This window comes from Calliphora vicina, chromosome 5 (genome assembly GCF_958450345.1).
Source record: "Calliphora vicina chromosome 5, idCalVici1.1, whole genome shotgun sequence".
NCBI classification, from domain to species: domain Eukaryota; kingdom Metazoa; phylum Arthropoda; class Insecta; order Diptera; family Calliphoridae; genus Calliphora; species Calliphora vicina.
In genome coordinates this window covers 75596594-75618616 of record NC_088784.1, presented here as the reverse complement: position 1 = coordinate 75618616, position 22023 = coordinate 75596594, and the positions used below count along the sequence as shown (strand labels likewise).

The following is a 22023-nucleotide window of genomic DNA, read 5'->3' as shown; positions in this document are numbered from 1 at the left end:
TTTGTTGGTTTTAATATTAAAATTGAGCTTGAAATACTGTTATTGGCACATGTTTTCTTGGTTTTTTGCAATAAAATAGAAAAAAAAAATTAAGCGATATTTTTTTTCAAAATAAACTAATTCTTCTTTTAAAAGGAATGTGCTTTTTTGAAAGTATTTTCAACGATGTTTTTTTTTTGTTGTTAAGTAAAACTAATACTAACGATTATTTCAAAATTACAAAATAATTTTTCTTAATAAAACGAGCGCAGCTCTTTTCATTTGTAATCTAGAAAAAAATATTTTTACACAAAAAAATAACTGCCCAAATTATGATTGATAATAATATGAAAATAATTAACAATTTTTTGTTTAAAACTACAATTAAATGTTTAAATAAAATAATGTATGTATAAAAAAGCGTTTAGAGTTTTATGTGGTTAAACGTTTACTGGCGTATTCTTGTAGCTTTTGCAGGGCCAGTGTTTTATTGATTTCAACTAAATCGCGACTGTATTTGGCGGCCTGTAATTGCACTTCGAGTATGCGCATGCGCATCATGTGTTCTTTGTTTTGCATTTCCATGAATGCTCTCAGTTCGGGGGAGCTCTCCAAACTCTGGGATTTGGTGTTCAAAGAGGTGAGGGAAGGGGCAGAGGTCAGGCAAGTGGTTGAATTATTATGCAGATTTTCATTTAAATCCAGTTCCCCACTCAGAGAAGGCGCTGCACCATTGCCATTTGACACCGATGATGTTCTAGGTCTTTTGGTGGGAGGTATTTGATCTTCAGATTCCTGTTGTTGCTGCTGCTGTTGTTGTTGCTGCTGCTGTTGTTGGGCCGCAGCTGCAAAATTGTTTTGTAAGGCTGCAGCTGCCGCCGCAGCTGCTGAGGGAAACTGACCACTGCGCAGGGCATTTAAAGCTTCCAAAGTAGCCGATATATTATTCATATTAAAGCCGGGCTGGAAACCAGATAAATCACTGCCTCCCTGAGGCAAATAAGCGGCATTACCACTGCTGGCTGGCACATTGTTATCACCATTTGTTGAAAGATTTGTGGGACTGTGCATGCTGGAACGATCTAAATCTGCATGAGCCATACGATGAGGTGGTGGGGAATAACTATTCAATTTATCACCCTCCAAATATGTATCATTTAAAGTTTCATTGGTCTCCTCTTTGATATCAACATCACACAAGTCCTGAGGTGGTGTACGGCTGCTACTTTTTGTTTAAAAAAAAACAAATTTAAATAAATATGTACAAAAGTTACAATTTCAATTTAACTTACTCATCCATATCATGATCATCATCATTATTATGATCCTCCTCACGATATTCAAAATCCTCTTCCAAAGCCAAAGGTATTTTTGAGTAATCTATGCCATCTAATGCCTCTGATTTGCAAGCCTTCTTAGCCTCCTGCATGAACTCCCACACCTCAAAAGTAAAGGGAGAGGGCTTTTTGCGATCGGCCACCTCAGGGCCAAAACGAGTTAAACGATTATTGTAATCCAATATTTCATTGCGAGTACAGGCTGAAATTATTTAAATCAAAAGTTATTTTTTATTTTTTTAATTTATTTCAATAAAATATAAACTCACCTTTCATTCTACGCCATTGTTCTTTTAAACGATTGCACGTACGATCTGTGCCAAATTGATTTGAAAACTTTTGATGTATTATCTTCCAGGCTTTATTTTTAACAGCCGTTAGACCAGCATCTAGTCTTTTATTCTCAATAATTCTCATATCTTTTCGACACAAGTCCAGTAAAAATTTCTTTTCTTGATGATTCCAATTTTGGGTACGTTCCCGTTTTTTATACATATTCATGGCTGGATTATTTAAATATTGTTGCATTTCTGAAAAATTAAAAAGGAAATGGATGATTTAAAATATTGTTTTTTAAATTTTTAGCAAAATAAACTAAGTGAAAGTCAAATAGAAGCTTTTATATCTAAAAGACCCAATGGTAGGTCTCTAAAGAAACCAATATAAGCTGCAATCGTTAGCATTTAAATGGATCAATTTTAGCCTCAATCTTAAGTCTTTATCTGTTTAAATTGTAGCTCCTATCGCAGGTTTTTAAAGAGTTAAATTTTAGGTTCAATCATAGGTCTTCAAAGAGTCCAATTTTAGCTTCAATCATTTGTCTTTACTGAGTTTAATTTTAGCTTCAATCGTGGATCTTCAAAGAGTCCAATTTTAGCTTCAATCATAGGGGTTTATAGAGTCCAATTTTAGTTTCAATCAAGAATCCAATATTAGCTTTAATCGTTGTTGTATAAAATGTCAAATTTTAGCTTCAAGCGTAGGTCTTTGAAGGGTCCAATTTTAGATTCAATCATTTGTCTTTACAGAGTTTAATTTTAGCTTCAATCGTGGATCTTCAAAGAGTCCAATTTTAGCTTCAATCATAGGTCTTTATAGAGTCCAATTTTAGCTTCAATCGTGGATCTTCAAATAGTCCAATTTTAGCTTCAATCATTGGTCTTTACAGAGTTTAATTTTAGCTTCAATCGTGGGTCTTCAAAGAGTCCAATTTTTGCTTCAATCATTGGTGTTTACAGAGTTTAATTTTAGCTTCAATTGTGGATCTTCAAAGAGTCCAATTTTAGCTTCAATCATTGGTCTTTACAGAGTTTAATTTTAGCTTCAATTGTGGGTCTTCAAAGAGTCCAATTTTAGCTTCTATCATTGGTCTTTACAGAGTTTAATTTTAACTTCAATAGTGGATCTTCAAAGAGTCCAATTTTTGCTTCAATCATTGGTGTTTACAGAGTTTAATTTTAGCTTCAATTGTGGATCTTCAAAGAGTCCAATTTTAGCTTCAATCATTGGTCTTTACAGAGTTTAATTTTAGCTTCAATTGTGGGTCTTCAAAGAGTCAAATTTTAGCTTCAATCATTGGTCTTTACAGAGTTTAATTTTAACTTCAATCGTGGATCTTTAAAGAGTCCAATTTTAGCTTCAATCATTGGTCTTTACAGAGTTTAATTTAGCTTCAATCGTTGATCTTCAATGAGTCCAATTTTAGCTTCAATCATTGGTCTTTACAGAGTTTAATTTTAGCTTCAATCGTGGATCTTCAAAGAGTCCAATTTTAGCTTCAATCATAGGTCTTTATAGAGTCCAATTTTAGCTTCAATCGTGGATCTTCAAAGAGTAAAATTTTAGCTTCAATCATTGGTATTTACAGAGTTTAATTTTAGCTTCAATCGTGGATCTTCAAAAAGTCCAATTTTAGCTTGAATCATAGGTATTTATAGAGTCCAATTTTAGCTTCAATCGTGGATCTTCAAAGAGTCCAATTTTAGCTTCAATCATAGGTCTTTATAGAGTCCAATTTTAGCTTCAATCGTGGATCTTCAAAGAGTCCAATTTTATCTTCAATCATTTGTCATTACAGAGTTTAATTTTAGCTTCAATTGTGGATCTTCAAAGAGTCCAAATTTGACTTCAATCATAGGTCTTTATAGAGTCCAAATTTAGCTTCAATCGTGAATCTTAAAAGAGTCCAATTTTAGCTTCAATTATTTGTCTTTAAAGAGTTTAATTTTATCTTCAATTGTGGATCTTCAAAGAGTCCAATTTTTGCTTCAATCATTTGTCTTTACAGAGTTTAATTTTAGCTTCAATCGTGGATCTTCAAAGAGTCCAAATTTAGCTTCAATCATAAGTCTTTATAGAGTCCAATTTTAGCTTCAATCGTGGATCTTCAAAGAGTCCAATTTTAGGTTCAATCATAGGTCTTTATAGAGTCCAATTTTAGCTTCAATCATAGGTCTTCAATGAGTCCAATTTTAGCTTCAATCATTGGTCTTTACAGAGTTTAATTTTAGCTTCAATCATGGATCTTCAGAGTCAAATTTTAGCTTCAATCAAGAACCCACTGCTAGCTTTAATTGTTGTTGCTTTAAATGTCAAATATTAGCTTCAATCGTAGGTCTTCGAAGGGTCTAATTTTAGTGTAAGTCTTTATAGAATCTCATTTAAGCTTTAATATTTGGAAGGCCTAAGTTAAGGTCTTTACAGAGTCTCATTTTAGCTTTAATCGTGTGGTTAATTGTAGCTTCAATCGAAGGGATTTATTGCATCTCATTTAACTTATAACGAATGGATATTATTTTAGCTTCAATCAGAGGGATTTATAGAGTCTAATTTCCACTTTAATCGTAGATTTTTATAGATTGTAATTTTAGTTTCAATCGAAGTGGTTTATTGATTCTAATTTTAGCTTTAGTCCCATTTATATAAATTTTAGCTTCAATTCAAAGTCTTTATAGGGTATAATTTTATCTATAATCTTAGTTAATCATAGGATTTATTGCAGCTTTAATAGTAGGTATTTAAAAGAAACAATCATAGCTTCAATCCAAAGTCTTCACAGGGTCTAATTTTAGCTTTAATCGTAGGTCAGCATACGATCTCCTTCGGCTTTAATCGTAATTGTTTTAGCTTCACTTCAAAGTCTTTATGGGGTCTAATTTTATCTATAATCTTAGTTAATCATAGGATTTCTTACAGCTTCAATCGTTGGTCTTTAAATGAAATAAACTTAGTTTAAATTGAAAGCCTTCATAGGGTCTAATTTTAGCATTAATCGTAGTTCATAATAAGATCTCCTTTAGCTTTAATCCTAGGTATTTATAGAAAACAATCTTAGCTTCAACTTAAATGTTTGAAGTTTAAAGGGTCTAATTCTAACTCCATTTGTAGATCTCTTAGACTCCAATTGTAGGTCTTTAAAGAATCTTATTATAGTTTCAATTATAGCTTTCGATTAAGTCCAATCAATCTTAGCTTCTATCTTGATTCATTATAGAGTCAAGTTTAAGCTTCATTTAGTTTCAATCGTTCGTCTTTACAGCAGTGATCGCCTTTTGAACATTCTGTTTCTGCTTTTGATATTTTGAAAAGTTTCGCTCACATTCATGTGTTGCGTACAACTGAATAGTCCATTGAGTTCGTACCCTGGTGTCTATGAGTGACGTCCACTGCTTTAGATCATAGTCCAGGCATTAAATTGTGTGCATGTATGGGTAAACAATCAAATATCCGCAACAACATCAAGCAACTGATTGAAATATTTGTATTTTTACTCTCTTTTGTTTACAATCGGGTTGTGTACGTGCAAATTGACGAAAATCTTCGTATTCTGGACAATACTAGCGAGGAACACAGCTTTAGATCAACCGTTATTTATCGTATTCGAAAATACTTTTTTTTAAATTCTGAATTCGCTTTAATTTCGGCCATTTAAGACCTTTTTGGATAGTTCATTTAACAAAAAGAATTCAGAAAGTATTTCTGATAGACTTTACAGTTTGTAGTACTTTCCGCTGTCTGGTATCTTCCAAAAGCTAATTTTTGTATAAATTTGAATTGAAAATCATGGTAGTCGGGAGTTTTTGCTTATATCTCAGCCATGTATATGAGTTATTGAGGGGGTCTTCCTATAAACCTATTTTAATTAACACACAGACAGACGAACGAAACCGATCGGTTTCGATTAATTTTCGGTTTTGGCTAATTTATTAAATATTAAGAAAACCGAACTCTACTTTAAAGAGTCCCAAATAAAAATAGTAGCATAGAATAAATACACACAAGGGAAAGAGACAGAAAATTGCTCTCTTTTTACTCATACGGGTAATACAATAACAAAATGTATGACAATACATTCACATGAATTAGGTTTTTGACAACAGATTTAGGTTTTAAAATTGGTTGTCATCTCTGAATAATACCATTTGATTTTATTATTATTTTTTAGTTCTTTTTTTAAACATTTGTACTCACCTCCTTTTATATCTACACCCTCTAATAAATTGTGATTTGTATTTTGCCAATTGGCAGCCAATTTCATAAATGCCTCCAAATCGGTGGCCGAATATTGTTTATTAACCTGTAAATAAAAATAAAAAATAATAAAATTATTAATAAATTTGCAATTAAACAATATACATATAAATTAGTTTGCCATCAATTATAATTAAATATTGTTTCAGTTTTATTTTATTCGCCTCCATTTTAAAATTCAATAAATGTTTTTTTTAGTTTTTTTTTTTGGAATTCAACAAAATTTTAAACACATTTTATTATTAAAGCGTAATACATTAACAATTTTAAGTACATACACTCATTTATATGTATGTATTTTCCTTAAAAGTATTTTACAAATAAATTTATTTAAAATAATAAAAATTTTAAAGAAGCAATGACCCACAAAATACAGGATGATGATGATGTTAATTTTAAAATGGGGATTTAAATTATAAATGTGTTTGAGTATAAATATTTAAAATTATTATGTATAATATTCCAAAACAAAATGGTAGACATTTAATTTAACATTTTTTTTGGTTTGTTATATGTTTAATTTGGCTTGTCAGACAAACCAAAATTTTTCAAAGAGATCAATATTTTTTTTCGTTTTTTCAATATTTGTGTTATGAATATGTAAAATACACTCCTTAATTAAGATTTAAAGTGTTTAAAGTTTAAGTGCTAACAGAGACGTAGCCAAGAAATTCGAAATTCAAACAAGGGATATAAAAATGCTGTTACAAAATCAAAAAAAAAAACTAAATTCAAAATATTGTTAGGAAATTGTATTTGAATTCAAATATAATAGTTTCTAGCGGTTGGTTTCAAGTTGCATCATGTTTCTCAACATTTCAATTTCTGGAGACTTCTAATTGTGGACAATGTTGTTTACCGGCCGATTAATAGCAGTTAACATATCTGTGAAACATTCAACATTGAATAAAAGCTTTGAATTGATCATTGTAGAAATAGAACTTTCATGAAGCTACCGGAAGGAAGATGGCGCTGTGTATAAATAGTGGCAGAGGTTGCAATCGGAACCTCATAGACGCTGTTAGAAGTAACATCAACTGTATTTAAAGCCATGGTAGGCGTTCATATTGTTCAGGTTACGATGATTTCCGTCAAACAACCCGAATGTGAACAAAAGAGCGTAAAAATACACACATTTCATTCAGTTGCTTGATGTTGTTGTGGATATTTTATTTTTTACCCAAAAAAGCTCACAAATTAAATGCCTCTTTTTGCCTACCAATGATTTAAAGTGTTTAATACAAGTGTGAGCATTAAAAGAAATTTTAATAAATAAAGAGTGGTTACAATTTTTAAACTCCTAAACTGCTTTTATTTGCAATCAAAAGTATCCGGTTTATTTAAAGGAAATACACCACCATTTTTAAAAGGTAAAAACGTAAGAATATTTTAAATTATGGCCGCATTAAAATTTAGAAAGAAATTCTCCTAATAGGTAAAGTACACAACCATATTTATGCCTTTAACCAGGACTTAAGTCCTTCTCTCTTCACTGCTATCTCAATTTTTTGGTGATTCAAAACTAGATTTTGGTAGCACAAAAACTACATATAACTATTCTCCCCAATTACCAACTACGCCGCTGGCTCTCTTAACAAAAATGTCGGCATTTTTCTATATGACTTTTTATTTTTTTTAGCAATTACCCATTAAGTAAATGGTGTGATTTTAATAATTTTCTTTGGCTGCTTTCAAATAGCTTTTTTCCATCCCCTTCTACCACCCCCCCTTTATCCAGCACTTGTTAGAATTTCGTTGGAAATTTTGAATTCAAATTAAAAGGAATGAAAATGTCTGAAAAATTAAGCTATCAAAATAATCATAATCACTTCAGTAAAATGAATACTTATAAAGATTTGGCTGTTTTTTTTTTGTTTTTTTTTTGTGTGATTTGTATTTAAGTGGAGTAATAATGAAATTTTTGAATGAAAAAGACAAGCACACACATAAAAACTTGAAAACAAATGGTCTTTTGGTAAAGAATAATAATAAAAAAATAAAACAAATAAACACATATTGATTTTGGAAAAAGAGGGGTCCATTATAAAATAAAAATATTTTTAAACACACAAGAAATAAAGTATTATTTTCTTTTAACTCCATCAATTAAATTAATGGGGTTACAAAATGATTCTTTTCAAACAAATTGCTGTTTTTTTTATACAGCTAGCATGTCAATAATAATGTTATTAAAATGAAAAGAAATTATAAGAAAAATAGGAAATATAATAAAGATTTTGTTGATGGAATATATTAGTAATTAACTCATATTTAAAAAAAGAAAAATGTTTTGAAAGACAACTGTTTTCAAATCGCAGATAAAAAATATAGTTGTACATGTTTACCTTAATCATTTCAAAATAAGGCTTTTAACACTATTATTGTCACTGTAATTATTTATATAATTGCGGTAACCATAATATGTTTACCATTTACATGATTATAAGAATCATGATTGCCATAAACATGTATCAATTTACTATAATCATATATATGATTGCTACAATCATGTGAATTATAACTTAAATATATTATGGTTACCGCAATCATATAAATAATTATAAGTAAACATAATATTATTAAAAACATGTCAAAATTTTGAAATGGTTATGGTAAACATGTGCAACTATATTTTTGCTCTGGGTGTAGAGTGCTAATGAAGTTTGTAGCGCATCAGAAAATGTTTTACATGCTGGCTAGCATCTTAACATATGGGCAATTCCACGAGAATCGATATTACGACTGAAAAAACAAAAACCCTTGAAACTTTTTTTCAAGATGATTTGAATATAAGAAAATAATAAAATGTTACTATGTGAAAGTATTTAGATCATATTACAATATTTTAAAGACACAAATAATAGTTTAAACTGATTATATTTAATTTTTTAATGTTTTAATTATGTTTTAGGCTAAAATTGCGGCGAAATTTAGGCTCCCAATTAGCTTGTAGTATGAAATGAATTTGACTCTGATTGTTTTTTTGCTATTGTCAAATTGTTTATTGAAACCGAATGTATATTTTCTATTACGTACGGTATGTCACGTACGATATTAAATTTTATTTATTATAAAATCATCCAAAGATTGTTTTTATTTAAATATGAGGGATTGTAAAGGAAAAATATTTCGTTTAGTGTAAGAAATTAAAAGAAAACATAACGCCTCTCACGAATATTCGAATATTTTCGCATATTTCCTCAAAATGAGTTCCGTTTTATGTCACGTACGATATATCCTTATTTCGCTCAATATTTTGGACAACAATATTTCGAAAGAACTTTTTATTTTTTTAAAATATAGTACCCTCTGAAAGCAACTTAAAGACCATTTTCTGATACTCTTATTTTTGCAAAATATATTCCACTCTATAGGCGTACAAATGTCATGTACGATGATATGGAATTGCCCATATGTTTTTCAATGTATAGGGAATGAAATTTTCTTATAATCTTTCATATTTAGCAGTAAAGTAAATCCCTTCCGGCCCTGGCTAGTGTTAATTTAGTACGTGATTTTAATAAAATTTAAAATATTATCAAAATAAACCTTCTAGATTTAATATCTATAACGAGTGTTATTATTTTGTTTTAATACCTTTTTTGTGTTAATAACAAGTAAAATTAAATAAATTCCAAATAATATAAACGGCAACATTTATTTTCTAAAATGTGCACTTAATTCAAAACAAATACAAATAAATTTTAATAAAACTAAAGTTGGAGATTTGTGAATTAACTTCATTTTTCATAAGAGAGAAGACTATGATCATCAGCTGCCAAATAATGAATACGTGTTGAAACATAATTAAGAAAAATACCAAAAATTTTGTAACAATAACAAATTTAACAAACTGCAGTGATTAATGCAATGTCCCTTCTCTTATAAACAAAGAGAACTAGGAATAGATCATGTAGCAAATTATAGAGAATCATTTTTCTATATATGTATATGACATGAGAGGAAAAGAAACAATTGTCCTATTTTATATTAAAAGAAAGGAAATTGTATAAAATTTTCAAAATAACAATTGAAAATCAAGTTCACTAAATTATTTTTAAATGATTTGGCCATATACTAAAATCATAGAACGGGGGGAGAGAGAAATGTCAATACAAAATATCTAACAAAATTACTCTCTTTTAACACATTGCAGCAGTTAAGCAAGTAGTCAATGAATCCCTTATATACAGTAAATTTCTTATTATGGTTGACTCCAATTTATATATTTTTGGTCATTTGACACACATGTGCTCTTTGTAGGTCAGAGAGAAGTCAATTGGTTACTTTATACATCCCAGGTAATCTAGCTTGGAGACAATTGCCACTTAAGTGTCTCTAAGTAATCTAGAGTGTAGTCACTTTAAGAGTTTATTTTGTAATGCACTTTAGAAAATAGTTATTTTACATACCAGAATCTAATCTATTGGAGAATTTTCAGATGAAGTTTTGTTTACAAGCAATCTGTAATTACACTGTCTATGAGATGTGTTTTTAACCTACTATTTGAGATCAATTAACACTCGCACATGTTAAAATAACTAGTTATGTAGATGATCAAGTGACCAGTTCTCAGATTTATTGTAACGAAAAATGTAACAAAAACAAAAGACATGTAAAATTTACACTCAAAGTACACGCTTGTAAGCACATACAATTTTGTGAAAATGAGCTAATTCACGTAATTCTCAATAAATTCGAAAATAATCCATCACTTTTTATGATCAATATCTCATTTTTTCCCTATTACATGTGGTTTTGCGATAAAGCAATAAATCTAAACAATTTCTGCCGTTTTCGATTTTTCATGATTTTTTTTAAAACAAAAAAATTTTCTAATTTCACATAAAAAATATATTTTTTGCTTCCATTTGTTATTATAACTCCGAAATTAGTGAGACGATTGAAACGCAATATATACGTAAAAATTTATACATAGCATGAGGAAAATGTTTTCAAAATGCAATCAATCGAAAGAAGAACATTAACTACTCAATTTTATGTATATCAAACAAAAAAACTAAAATTTTGAGAAAATGAGCGAATTCACTTAATTGTGAATAAATTCGAAAATAATCCATCGATATTTATGATCAATATCTCATTTTGTTCCTATTACATGTGGCTTTGCGATAAAGCAATAAGTCTGAACAATTTCTGCCGTTTTCGATTTTTCATGATTTTTTTAAAACAAAAAAATTTTCTAATTTCACGTAAAAAATATATTTTTTGCTTAAATTTGTTATTATAACTCCGAAACCACTGAGCCGATTAAAATGCTATATATAAAGAGATTAAAGCTTATGTAAATTTGAACTTTTCTAAGTTTACTTCAATAATATCGGACCAACCATTTTTGAGTTATCATAAATTATGTGGTCCTTCATCATAATTGTCTTATATCTTTTATTAATCAGTGTAAAGAGAAACTTGAGAAATTCGTGCTGAAAAGGAAATGAAATTAATTTATAAAACAAAAAACATTCTGCTACTCATATTGACTTTTGATGATGAATCAATATTTGGTGACACTGTACCTCGTTTGATTTAGTTCAATTTAGTGAAGATCGTTAATCTTTCACTGATCATTTCTTCCCAAATATTTAATTTTTGAACTGTGTGAATATTTTTAAACGAACTAAATCTAGCAAAACTTTGTTTTGCTACAAATCACTTTGAAACAAATAGTAAACAGAGATCGAAAATTGTTTCCAACGCATATGAAACTGCATTATTGATCATCAGTGTTTTACTGATCTTCAAAGAGAGTTTCCTTTAAATAAATGAGCCGTTAAATGAATGGAGTGAACAACATGAATCAGCTAATTGCTAACTCAATTTTAGCCAACTTCTGTGTAATAATATTTGTTTTTATTTCTATATATTCTTAAAATATAAGAAGTAACACTGGTCCTGGAAAATGAATAGTGAATTATTGATCTTCAGTGTTTACTGATCTTCAAGAAGAATTTTTGGAAAAACAATAAATACAGATTTATTTAGAAATATTTGTTGTTGGCTCATTGTAACCCTGGTAAAATAAATTAATAGAGAATTATTGATCTTCAGTGTTTACTGATCTTCAGGGAGTGTATTTCGAAAAACAATAATTAAATTTTACTAGTTTATTCTGGCATAAAAAAATAATTATAAATTGTACTACATTTATTGTATAAATTAAAATGTCTGTAATAAATCTTTAACAATCTTTGTTAAAACTAAACAAATAAATTATTTTAAAAGGCGCCAATATTATGATAATCAAACAAAATTATTTAAAAAATATTAAATAAAACAAGCAACATCAAACAGAATTTCCTCAGAAACTTCAGCAAGTTGTAGAGTATAAAATAAAATACTTAAAGATAAAATAAATCGATGAATGAATGGAATGGTCGAATGAATGCATGAATGAAACATTAAGCATGAGTATGTGTCACAATTAAGATCTTTTATAACAGATTCCTAATTCAGATATTTTCAATATGTTGTTTTATGTTTTCACAAATGAATTAAAGTTTTTAGAATTCAAAATATTAAACCGGTACTATGTGTTTGAAAAAGTATTAGTAATTTATCTAATACCGCTCGTTTAGGCGGCCGACTGTATTATATCATTGAAATGTTTGAACTAAAATACATTAATTTGTTAATAGAAGACATATTGTAGAGCCATAAAGCTACAGACAGATACATCGACACAATATATTTAGATAGATAGATAGATATTTAGATACATATGTATGTAGAGATAGATAGATGAATTGCTTGTATTCGTAGGGGTTTGTCGGTGGATTGCTTTAAAACTTTATTGTGTTTAATAATTTGTTATTGTTTTTGTTGTTAATATCATTTCTTCTGGTTTAATAATTACGATTTGTGTTTTTTTTTTTGAATTTTAAGAAAAACTTTGCACTCATGAAAGTAAAACACATTAAGATCCATTAAAAAGATATAGATTGTTTTATATTTTGTTTTTCCATTTGCCAATAACAATCGTTTCGTTTCTATTTTATTGTAGGCGTTATACATTTTATATATATTGTATATAGTACGAGTACAAATTATTTAAAATAATGATCGTTTTTAAGAAGACAATAGCTGTAGTTTTTAACAATGTTTTTTTTTTTTGGTTTAAGACCTCATTGTTTGAAAATTTCTAAAATAATTAGGGTCAATAAACCACAGATTTGCTAATAAGTTTGTTTAATTAATTGTTTGGTATATGTGTCAGTGGAGAAATAAATAATGTATTAAGTTAAAACTTTATTGAGCACTTTTTGATAACACAATCGCTCTGATTTAAAAGGATATCTATAAGATCATGAAAAAAATATGAAATTATGACTCTAAAAGTAAACCAAAAGCGATCGCACATTAATCGAACTTTGAAGCAAATGATCGTATGACACCAGCATGAGTTTAGAGCATTGGTCGGCCTACAGAGAACATGTATCTTGGATTATAATATCATATTATGTACTTTCATCCTAATTATTTTATACTTTGATAATTTATAAAATAATTAGGGTCAATAAACCACAGATTTGGTAATAAGTTTGTTTAATTAATTGTTGGGGATATGTGTCAGTGGAGAAATGTATATTTTATGAAGGGAACACTTTAGTCAAACAGTTTAGCTTAAAATTAGAACTTTTTGAGAACACGATCGCTCTCCTTTAAAAGGATCTCTATATGATCATGAAAACCAGTTGACATTATGGCTCTAAATTTAAACAAAAAGTGATCACACATGAATTTCACTCTGAAGCAAATGATCGCCTGTCGCCACCATAACTTTAATCAAGCTGTTTAGCATTTAAAAAAATAAAGATAAATTTTTGAGAACACGATCGCTCTGCTTTAAAAGGATCCCTATAAGATCACGAAAAACAGTTGACATTATGGCTGTAAATGTAAACAAAAGGCGATCGCACATGAATTGCACTTTGAAGCAAATTATCGCCTGACACCAATAAGACTTTAGAACAATGGTCGGCTTACAGAGAATATGGAACTTGTATTACAATATCATATTATGTACTTTCATCCTAATTATTTTATACTTTGATGATGTATAAAATAATTAGGGTCAATAAACCACAGATTTGGTAATAAGTTTGTTTAATTAATTGTTGGGGATATGTGTCAGTGGAGAAATAAATATTATATTAAGGGAAAACTTTAATCAAACTGTTTAGGTTAAAATGAAAACTTTTTGAGAACAAGATCGCTCTGCTTTAAAAGGATCTCTATATGATCATGAAAACCAGTTGACATTATGGCTCTAAATTTAAACAAAAAGTGATCGCGCATGTAGCACTTTGATGCAAATGATCGCCTGACATCATCATGATTTTATAGTAATGGTCATGGTGGACTTTATAGAATACGATCGCTCTGCTTTAAAAGGATACCTTTAAGATCATGAAAAACAGTTGATATTATGGCTCTAAATGTAATCAAAATGCGATCACGCATGAAGTACTTTGAAACAAAGGGTTGCCTGACACCAATGGCCGGCTCACAGGGATTATAATATCATATTATGCACTGCTGCAATTTGACCAGCTATTAATTGTGATTTTTGTTTCTTTTATGATGATTTTTATGAACTTAGAGGTCATTCGCGTTATTTATAGGTACATAACCGATCATATTCGGATCCTGGAGGCTAAAAGTACCGATCACTGTATTAAAGCAATTTTAAATAGTTTCTTAAATGATTAATTACAAAATTTATATCAAATATAATAAATAATTGTGATTTTTGCTAATTTTTTATGATTTTAATGAACTTTGGTGGCTAAGAGTACCGATCACTGCATTAAAGCAATTCTAAATAGTTTCTTAAAAGATAAATTATTAAATTTCTATCAAATATATTAAATAATTGTGATTTTTTTTCTAATTTTTGAATATTTGTACGAACTTTATTGACCTTCGTGTTATTTATAGGTACATAACCGATCATTTTCGGATCGTGGAGACTAAAAGTGCTGATCACTTCATCAAAATGTTTTAAAAGGCCATACATTCTATCAAATATTAAAATAAAATTTAAATTTGATTTTGAGCACACAATTTTCAAAACTAGAGAAGAAATTTTTAAACCATTAAAACCATAGAGAAATACACATAGAGCGAAAACTAGAACAAAAAACTCAAACACAAAAAATTATTCAAATTAATCACACATATGAGTACATATTGTTTTTTTTCACATAGTTTTGTTTACTAATACATTCTCACTACTTAGGTTTTTGACAACTGAGTTAGGTCTTTGCTAGGAGAGTTTCCGTATCTATGTATATTTATCTATGATTAAAACTATTGTAAATTTCACCTATATCCAATTAAAAACAAAATCAGACTTCATGATCACTCAACTTGTAAAACATATATATGTACTCGTATATACCAATATTTGATCTACATCTCCAGATGAATTGACAGTAATCTAGTCAGTCTGAAAAACACAGACACACACACACAATTACTTAAAAAGTCATTCACCCAGTGACAAATATTGTATGTAAAAAAAATCCCAAAAAAAATCAATTGTATTAGTATTGAAAAATCTCAACCGAAACAATACAGAAAAATGTTGTATCCTACAAATAAACTGCCATCAATCTTAAAGATTTTTTTTTGGTTGTTGGTTAAACAATTAATGCTTTATAATGCTTGTATTTAAGTACATTTTGAGTTGAGGTGTTTTCTTGTTGTATGAATTTAAAACCAACCCATAAGATAGACAGATAAAAAGGAAAGAAAGAAAATAACAACGAGACAACGAGCTTTATTAAGACAGAGATACAAACTTACAGTTTTAAATATTTACATAAATAAATAGATAGATATTATACATTCACACATATCTATATATCTATAAATGTATAGTACTTTCAATCACTTTTTTTATATCAAACAATATTTAAGTTTTGTTTAAAATTTGGTATTTAAAATTCGGTAGAAATGATGAAAAAAAAATGTAATAATAATGAAACCATATTTGATTATGCCTTCAAGTGTTTTATGATTTTATAATACTCATTTTTATCTTAAAATAATAATTATTATTATTATTGCTATATTTGTTATTATTATTTGAGGTGATTATTTAGAAAAAAAATTTGAAATTTCAAATAAACAAAAGAAATTTTGTTAAAAAAAATATTTATTCTAAAGCTACATGATTTAACTGTAATATAATTAGGGAAAGTGTGAATGGACTTAAGCTACTCTAACAATAAGCTTTAAACACTCTCTTTTTGAAAGCTTACACCACATACTTTTAATAAAAGTAAGCTAACATAACAATATTGGAAATTATTTTGGAAAAATAATAATAATATATTCACATTTCGGTACATAACTTTGTTTCTATTAAATCGTGTTAGCAGATATTCAATAGCAAACTGCTTAGGACAATGATAAATACTTCTGTGTATTTTCCTTAATTTCTGTTGAATATTTTAGACGTGAGCGTGATTTACACACACAGAAGTCACTGCTATAACCTTTTAGAATTTAATAAGGATCAGGAATATTTATACTTTGTGAGGTCTCATAGCAATATTTCTCAGTGTTACATAATAAATGACAATATTTTACACACATGATGATGGAAGCTTTCAAAAGGGCTGTAAATTTGTAAAAAAGTACCAAAGAAAATTTAAATTTAAGGTTTAAATTAAATTTTAATGAAATATTTAAACATTAACCCAGATTTATTTATTAGAAAATAGATATACATATGTAGATTTTACAAATGGTACTAAATTTTAACCATTTTGGTACTTTTTTAATTAAGCGAATTTCTAACAGGAGATTAATTTTTTTTTTCAACAAAATCTAAGTTAGCCAATGAGTTCAACAACAGTATTTCTTAAAAGGTGCTCTATTTTAGCTTCCTACAAAAATGTTACTTAATTTTAAATATTTAAGTACTTTTTTATTTAATTAAATTTATCAAATACCAAATTTCTCAGTAGGTACTTTATTTTACCCAAAACTGTTTAAATAAACCAAATTTCAATCTGCATTTTAATTCTTAACAAAATTTATACAAGTAATGAGGTCAAATACTAAATTTCTCAGAAGGTACTTTATTTACCCATTTAGAAAACTTCAAATGCTACCTTATTTTAAAAAGTTGAGTACTCTTTTATAGAAACTAAATTTCAAACTGCTTTTTTTATTTTAACAAAATTTATAAAAACAAGTAAGAGAGCTATATTCGGCTGTGCCGAATCTTATATACCCTTCACCAAATTATACTTTAAAATAAATTTTTTTTAAATATTTTTAGGTAAACAAAATTTAATTTTTTTTAATTGGTTTTCAAAAATTTTTTTTTTATAATTGTTTTTTTAATTTTTTTTAAAAAAAGTTTTTTCCAAATATTTTTAAAAAAAGTTTTTTCCAAATTTTTTTAACAAAATTTTTTTTTTTAAATTTTTTTTTTTTGGAAAAAAAAATGTATGACAAAAAAATTTTTTGATGAAAAAAAAATTCGGGTTAAAAAATATTTTTCCCGATTTGTAGGTCCAACTTACTATAGCCTTATCTACATCGTTGCAATGGACTTTGAAATATCTATCATTAGATATCCATATTGTCTATATGAATGACTTAGTAATCAAGATATAGATCAAAAATAGGTAAAAAATCGAGGTTGTCCCGGTTTTTTACTCATATCTCCGTTATTTATGGACCGATTTTGCTGATTTTAAATAGCAAACTTCTCGAAAGCATGTCTGACAGAATTATTGAAGATTTGGATCCCGAAGATATCTGTGGTCTTCAGAAAATTGATTTCAACAGACAGACGGACAGGCAGACAGACGGACATGGCTTAATCGTCTCCGCTATCTATAAGGATCCAGAATATATATACTTTATAGGGCCGGAAATGAATAATGTAGAAATTACAAACGGAATGACAAACTTATATATACCCTTCTCACGAAGGTGAAGGGTATAATAATGAGAGCAAATACGAAATTTACCACAAGGTACTTTATAAATTTATCAAAAGCCACTATATTTTATCACCCTACAAAATTGTGAATGGTACTTTTAATGTAAACGAATTTAGTACATTTTCTGAAATGCCTCAAATTTAAAGTGTTGTTTAATTTTCACATTAAATATGTGCATGCCAATAGGGTTAAAACCAAATTTTTCAAAAAGTACAGTATTTTAGCAATTTTGGTACTTTTTTAAAATAAAGTGTGTTCTAAACTGCGATATGATTTTTAATAACAAAAAGTACTATATTTTACCCATTTTTAATTAAGTACTTTTTTCGAAATTTCGAAAATATTAAGTACAAAATCATGTACTAGTCATAATAAAGCCCATTCAAAAATCTAGAACAAGTAGGTCATCATTGGATAAGGAAAATAAGGCATTAATTTGCATATCCATCAATGGCACCATGAGAACCTCTCCCACATTTGACATGTGTTTTATTTAGCATATTGTATTATGCATGTCAGAGTAAATGCTAGCTTGAAACGTAGTTTTTTCAGCATAGCGAAGAATTTCTCTCGTTGCCCTGGAGTAAATCCTACACGCTCCTATTGCTCAATATGAACGAGAATACTTACGAGACATTGTGGTATTTTTTTTATACAACTTTGGGCCGATTTAAATTTTTGATACTGAAATAATATTCTTGGTACTTTTCAAATCACATAAATTTAAAATATTAATAATTTTTTTTATTTTTGAACTTTTTTGTCTAAAAGGAACTTTGAAAAGGTACTTAATATTACCCGTTTTAGTACACTTTTGTAAACGTTTGAAGTTCAATAGAGATACTAATTAGTAGACTTATTTAAAATATTGTAGTACCTAATTTAGCCCACTTTGGTACTTTGAAAGATCGGATTTAATTGTCTTAAGTATATACAGTGAGCGTCAAAAGTGAGTAAACACCAGTGAATTCTTTGATTTTTTTAAGATCATAAAAATCATTATATTCCGACTTAAATCTTCTTTTTTCAGAACCGATTCTATTATTCAACTCAATCTCCATCAAATCGAAACTTTTAAATTTTAATCGATGGATAGATTTTAGGATTTTTATTATCTTAAAAAAAATCAAATAATTTTTGGTGTTTACTCACTTTTGACGCTCACTGTATATTTATTTATAGTGAAATAATTTTTTTGATACGAGTACTTTTTAAAAATTTGGTACTTTATTTTTTAATTTAGCTTATCTTGAGATTGAGTTATATTTTCTAAAAAAAAAATGTTCGGATAGTACTTATTTGGTCATTGAATGGTACTTTTCTTAAGTAAATTTATATATATTGTACTTCAATAATTTTGTTAATGCTTTTCAAATCACATACAATTTAAAATTTTCAAATTTGTCCCAAAGTAAACTTTAGAATTAATTGATAACAATAGTACTTATTTTAATAAAGTTTTTTTTTTAAATAGAAAATTTTTAATTTCAATTTAGTGGTAAGTTGCAACATATTTAAAATAGTACCTAATTATATCCACTTTCATACTTTTTTCCTATTTTGCTTATATTAAGCTAGTTTAATTTTCTAACATTATTTATGCATTTTGAATACTTTTAATAATAAAATGGTACTTAATATTATCCATTTTAGTACTTATTTTGAAATAGTAAAATACAAATTTATAAATACTTATTTAAAATAGTACCTAATTAAACCCACTTTGGTACTTTTTTTCAATTTTGCTGATATTAAGCTAGAGTTTAATTTTCTAACTTAATTTAAGCATTTTGAATATTTTGAATATTAAAATGATACTTAATATTATTCACTTTAGTACTTTTTTTTAAAAAAATTCAAGAGTACTTATATAAAATAGTACCTAATTTTACCCATTTTGGTACTTTTTTTTAATTTTGCTGATATTGAGCTACATTTTTATTTTCTAACATAATTTATGCATTTTGAATAATTTTAATATTAAAATGGTACATAATATTATCCATTTTAGTACTTTTTTTTTGAAAAAATTTAAGAGTACTTATATAAAATAGTACCTAATTTTACCTAGTTTGGTACTTTTTTTCAATTTTGCTAATATTGAGATAGAATTTAATTTTCTAACATAATTTAGGTATTATTAATATTTTGAATATTAAAATGGTACTTAATATTACCCATTTTAGTACATTTTTTGAAGTACTTTAGCAAATTTAAGCAAATATTTCTTTGATAAAGCTATAAACTTTATTGATGTGTACACTTTTTAAAAATGGTACTTTTTTTTAATAACTTTGGTACTTTTCAACCAAAATTCAACAATTCAAAGGTTATTTAAAGGATTTTTTAATGATAACTTTAGTTATTTTTTTGTACTTATTTTGAAAACATTTTAAATTCCATATTTTAAAAAGGTTTCTATAACATTTCCCCCTTTTAATGCACACACAAACGCAATCCCTCACTCATTTACTCGACAATAAATCCAATAACTTTTTATATAGTCTGCTTTTAATGAAAGCATATTTAAATATCTTTTATAATTTTGTTTTCTATAATTCTTTCTTTTATTTATTTGTCTATTTGAACAGAAAAAAAAACTAAAGTTTATGATTAAAACCATTAAAATTGAACCAACCCATAATTTTATAAGTTAGCTAGTGTGGTTGTTATTGCTTTTGGTATTAAATTAAAGCTAAAGAAAACAAAAACAAATACAAATGACGAATGAAATTATTTTATGCTGTATAAAATCTATCAAAAAAAAAAAAAAATAACAAAAAAAAGTAACCCACATCAAAATTATATTTCAAGTAGTAGCGAGTAAAAGTACCTAACAAAAAAACCATACTTTGTACCCAAAAAAAGAAAGAAAGAGTTGAATTACTCTTTTTTTCTATTTTCGTAATACATCTTGTAGATACTTTTTTATTATAATTTACAACGACAATTTATTATACATTTAAGATTTTGAATTATTATTAAAATTTTCTATTTGTCTGGCTGCCTTTGTAACTTTCTTTGCTGGCTTTGCTAAAGAGTTCTAATAAATTAAATCCACAATTGTATTTTCTTAAGAAATCTGAGTAAAATTTTATAAATTCATTTCAGTTCGAATTTTACTTTTTTCTCTTATTTTGTTATTTTAAGTTCATTTGCCTTGATTTTTATTATTTTTTTTTTTATTCCAACATTTAGAGTACTATTGTTTTAAGTGTAATGAAAAATTGAAATAAATAAGGAAACAAAAAGAAAAACTTTAAGGAAAAAGTTTTTCATACAAACTTTATTGTAAAGTTTTGTATAAAACTTTTCATATCCTTCCCCATAGACAGGGTGTTGGATGATGGTGTAACGGTTTGGTGGACGAAAATTAGTCTTAAAGAAAACGTGACATTTAACAAATCAAACAAAACAGTTTCCTAAATGTATTAATAAAAAGAAGTGTATCATTTTCGTTTACCATTATAACCATAATTAATTGTAACAAATTCTATGACACCCAAGCCAATTGTATGATTTTCTTCCTTTAATAACATTTTTTTTTAATCAAACTAATTTTGAAATCTCTCTGTTTTCTGAATTGAAGAATAAAGAGAATTTCTTAAAAGATAAGAAATTTTACACAACAAAGGAACTGATGCAAATGGTACTTATTTTTAGTCATTTTGGTACATTTTTTTTAATTAAGACAATTTCAAACAAATTTTCCAAAAAAAGTTTGTTTAAAAATTACTTTACTTTACCCGTATTTCAAATTTACTTTGAGTGCTTTTTTTAAATTAAGAAAAAAAATTTATTGAAATGCACAAGCATTTTGGTACTTTTTTTAAATTGAACAAATTATAATACAGATTTGATTTTTTAACAGAATTTAAATTAAAACCGGCACTTTTTTAAATGGTACTTAATTTTAGGCATTTTGGTACTTTCTTAAATTTAGCGTTTTTTTTTTTGGAAAAAGTTTGTGCCCATTTTGGTAGTTCTTTTTCAATAAATCTATTTTGAATTTTAAGCTGAAATTTAGTGTTTTAGACTTAAGGTTAAAAGCACTATTTAAAATAGTATCTAGTTTTACCCACTTTGGTACTTTTTTTGTCCATTTAAAAGTATGTAAATTGTCTCAAATTGTACTTTATGTTAGACATCTTCATCATAGTTAAACAAATTTAGTTTAACGTTTAAATAAG

The 22023-nt window shown here is 27.4% G+C and overlaps 1 protein-coding gene across 2 annotated transcripts in view; it reads right to left on the bottom strand.

Moving 5' to 3' along the window:
• Window positions 1-328: 328 nt before the first annotated feature.
• Window positions 329-22023, bottom strand: part of apt (apontic) — an 85367-nt gene continuing 63672 nt past the window's right edge. Inside the window, exons 2-5 of one of the 2 annotated variants that reach the window (XM_065511905.1) lie at window positions 5787-5892; window positions 1586-1846; window positions 1272-1518; window positions 329-1201 (exon numbers count right to left, since the gene is read on the bottom strand). In XM_065511905.1, coding sequence (XP_065367977.1) covers window positions 412-1201; window positions 1272-1518; window positions 1586-1846; window positions 5787-5892 — 1404 coding nt within the window. In that variant the 3' untranslated portion in view covers window positions 329-411. Of the gene's footprint in view, window positions 1205-1271; window positions 1519-1585; window positions 1847-5786; window positions 5893-22023 lie in introns of both variants that reach the window. The other variant, XM_065511904.1, reaches the window with a different exon arrangement.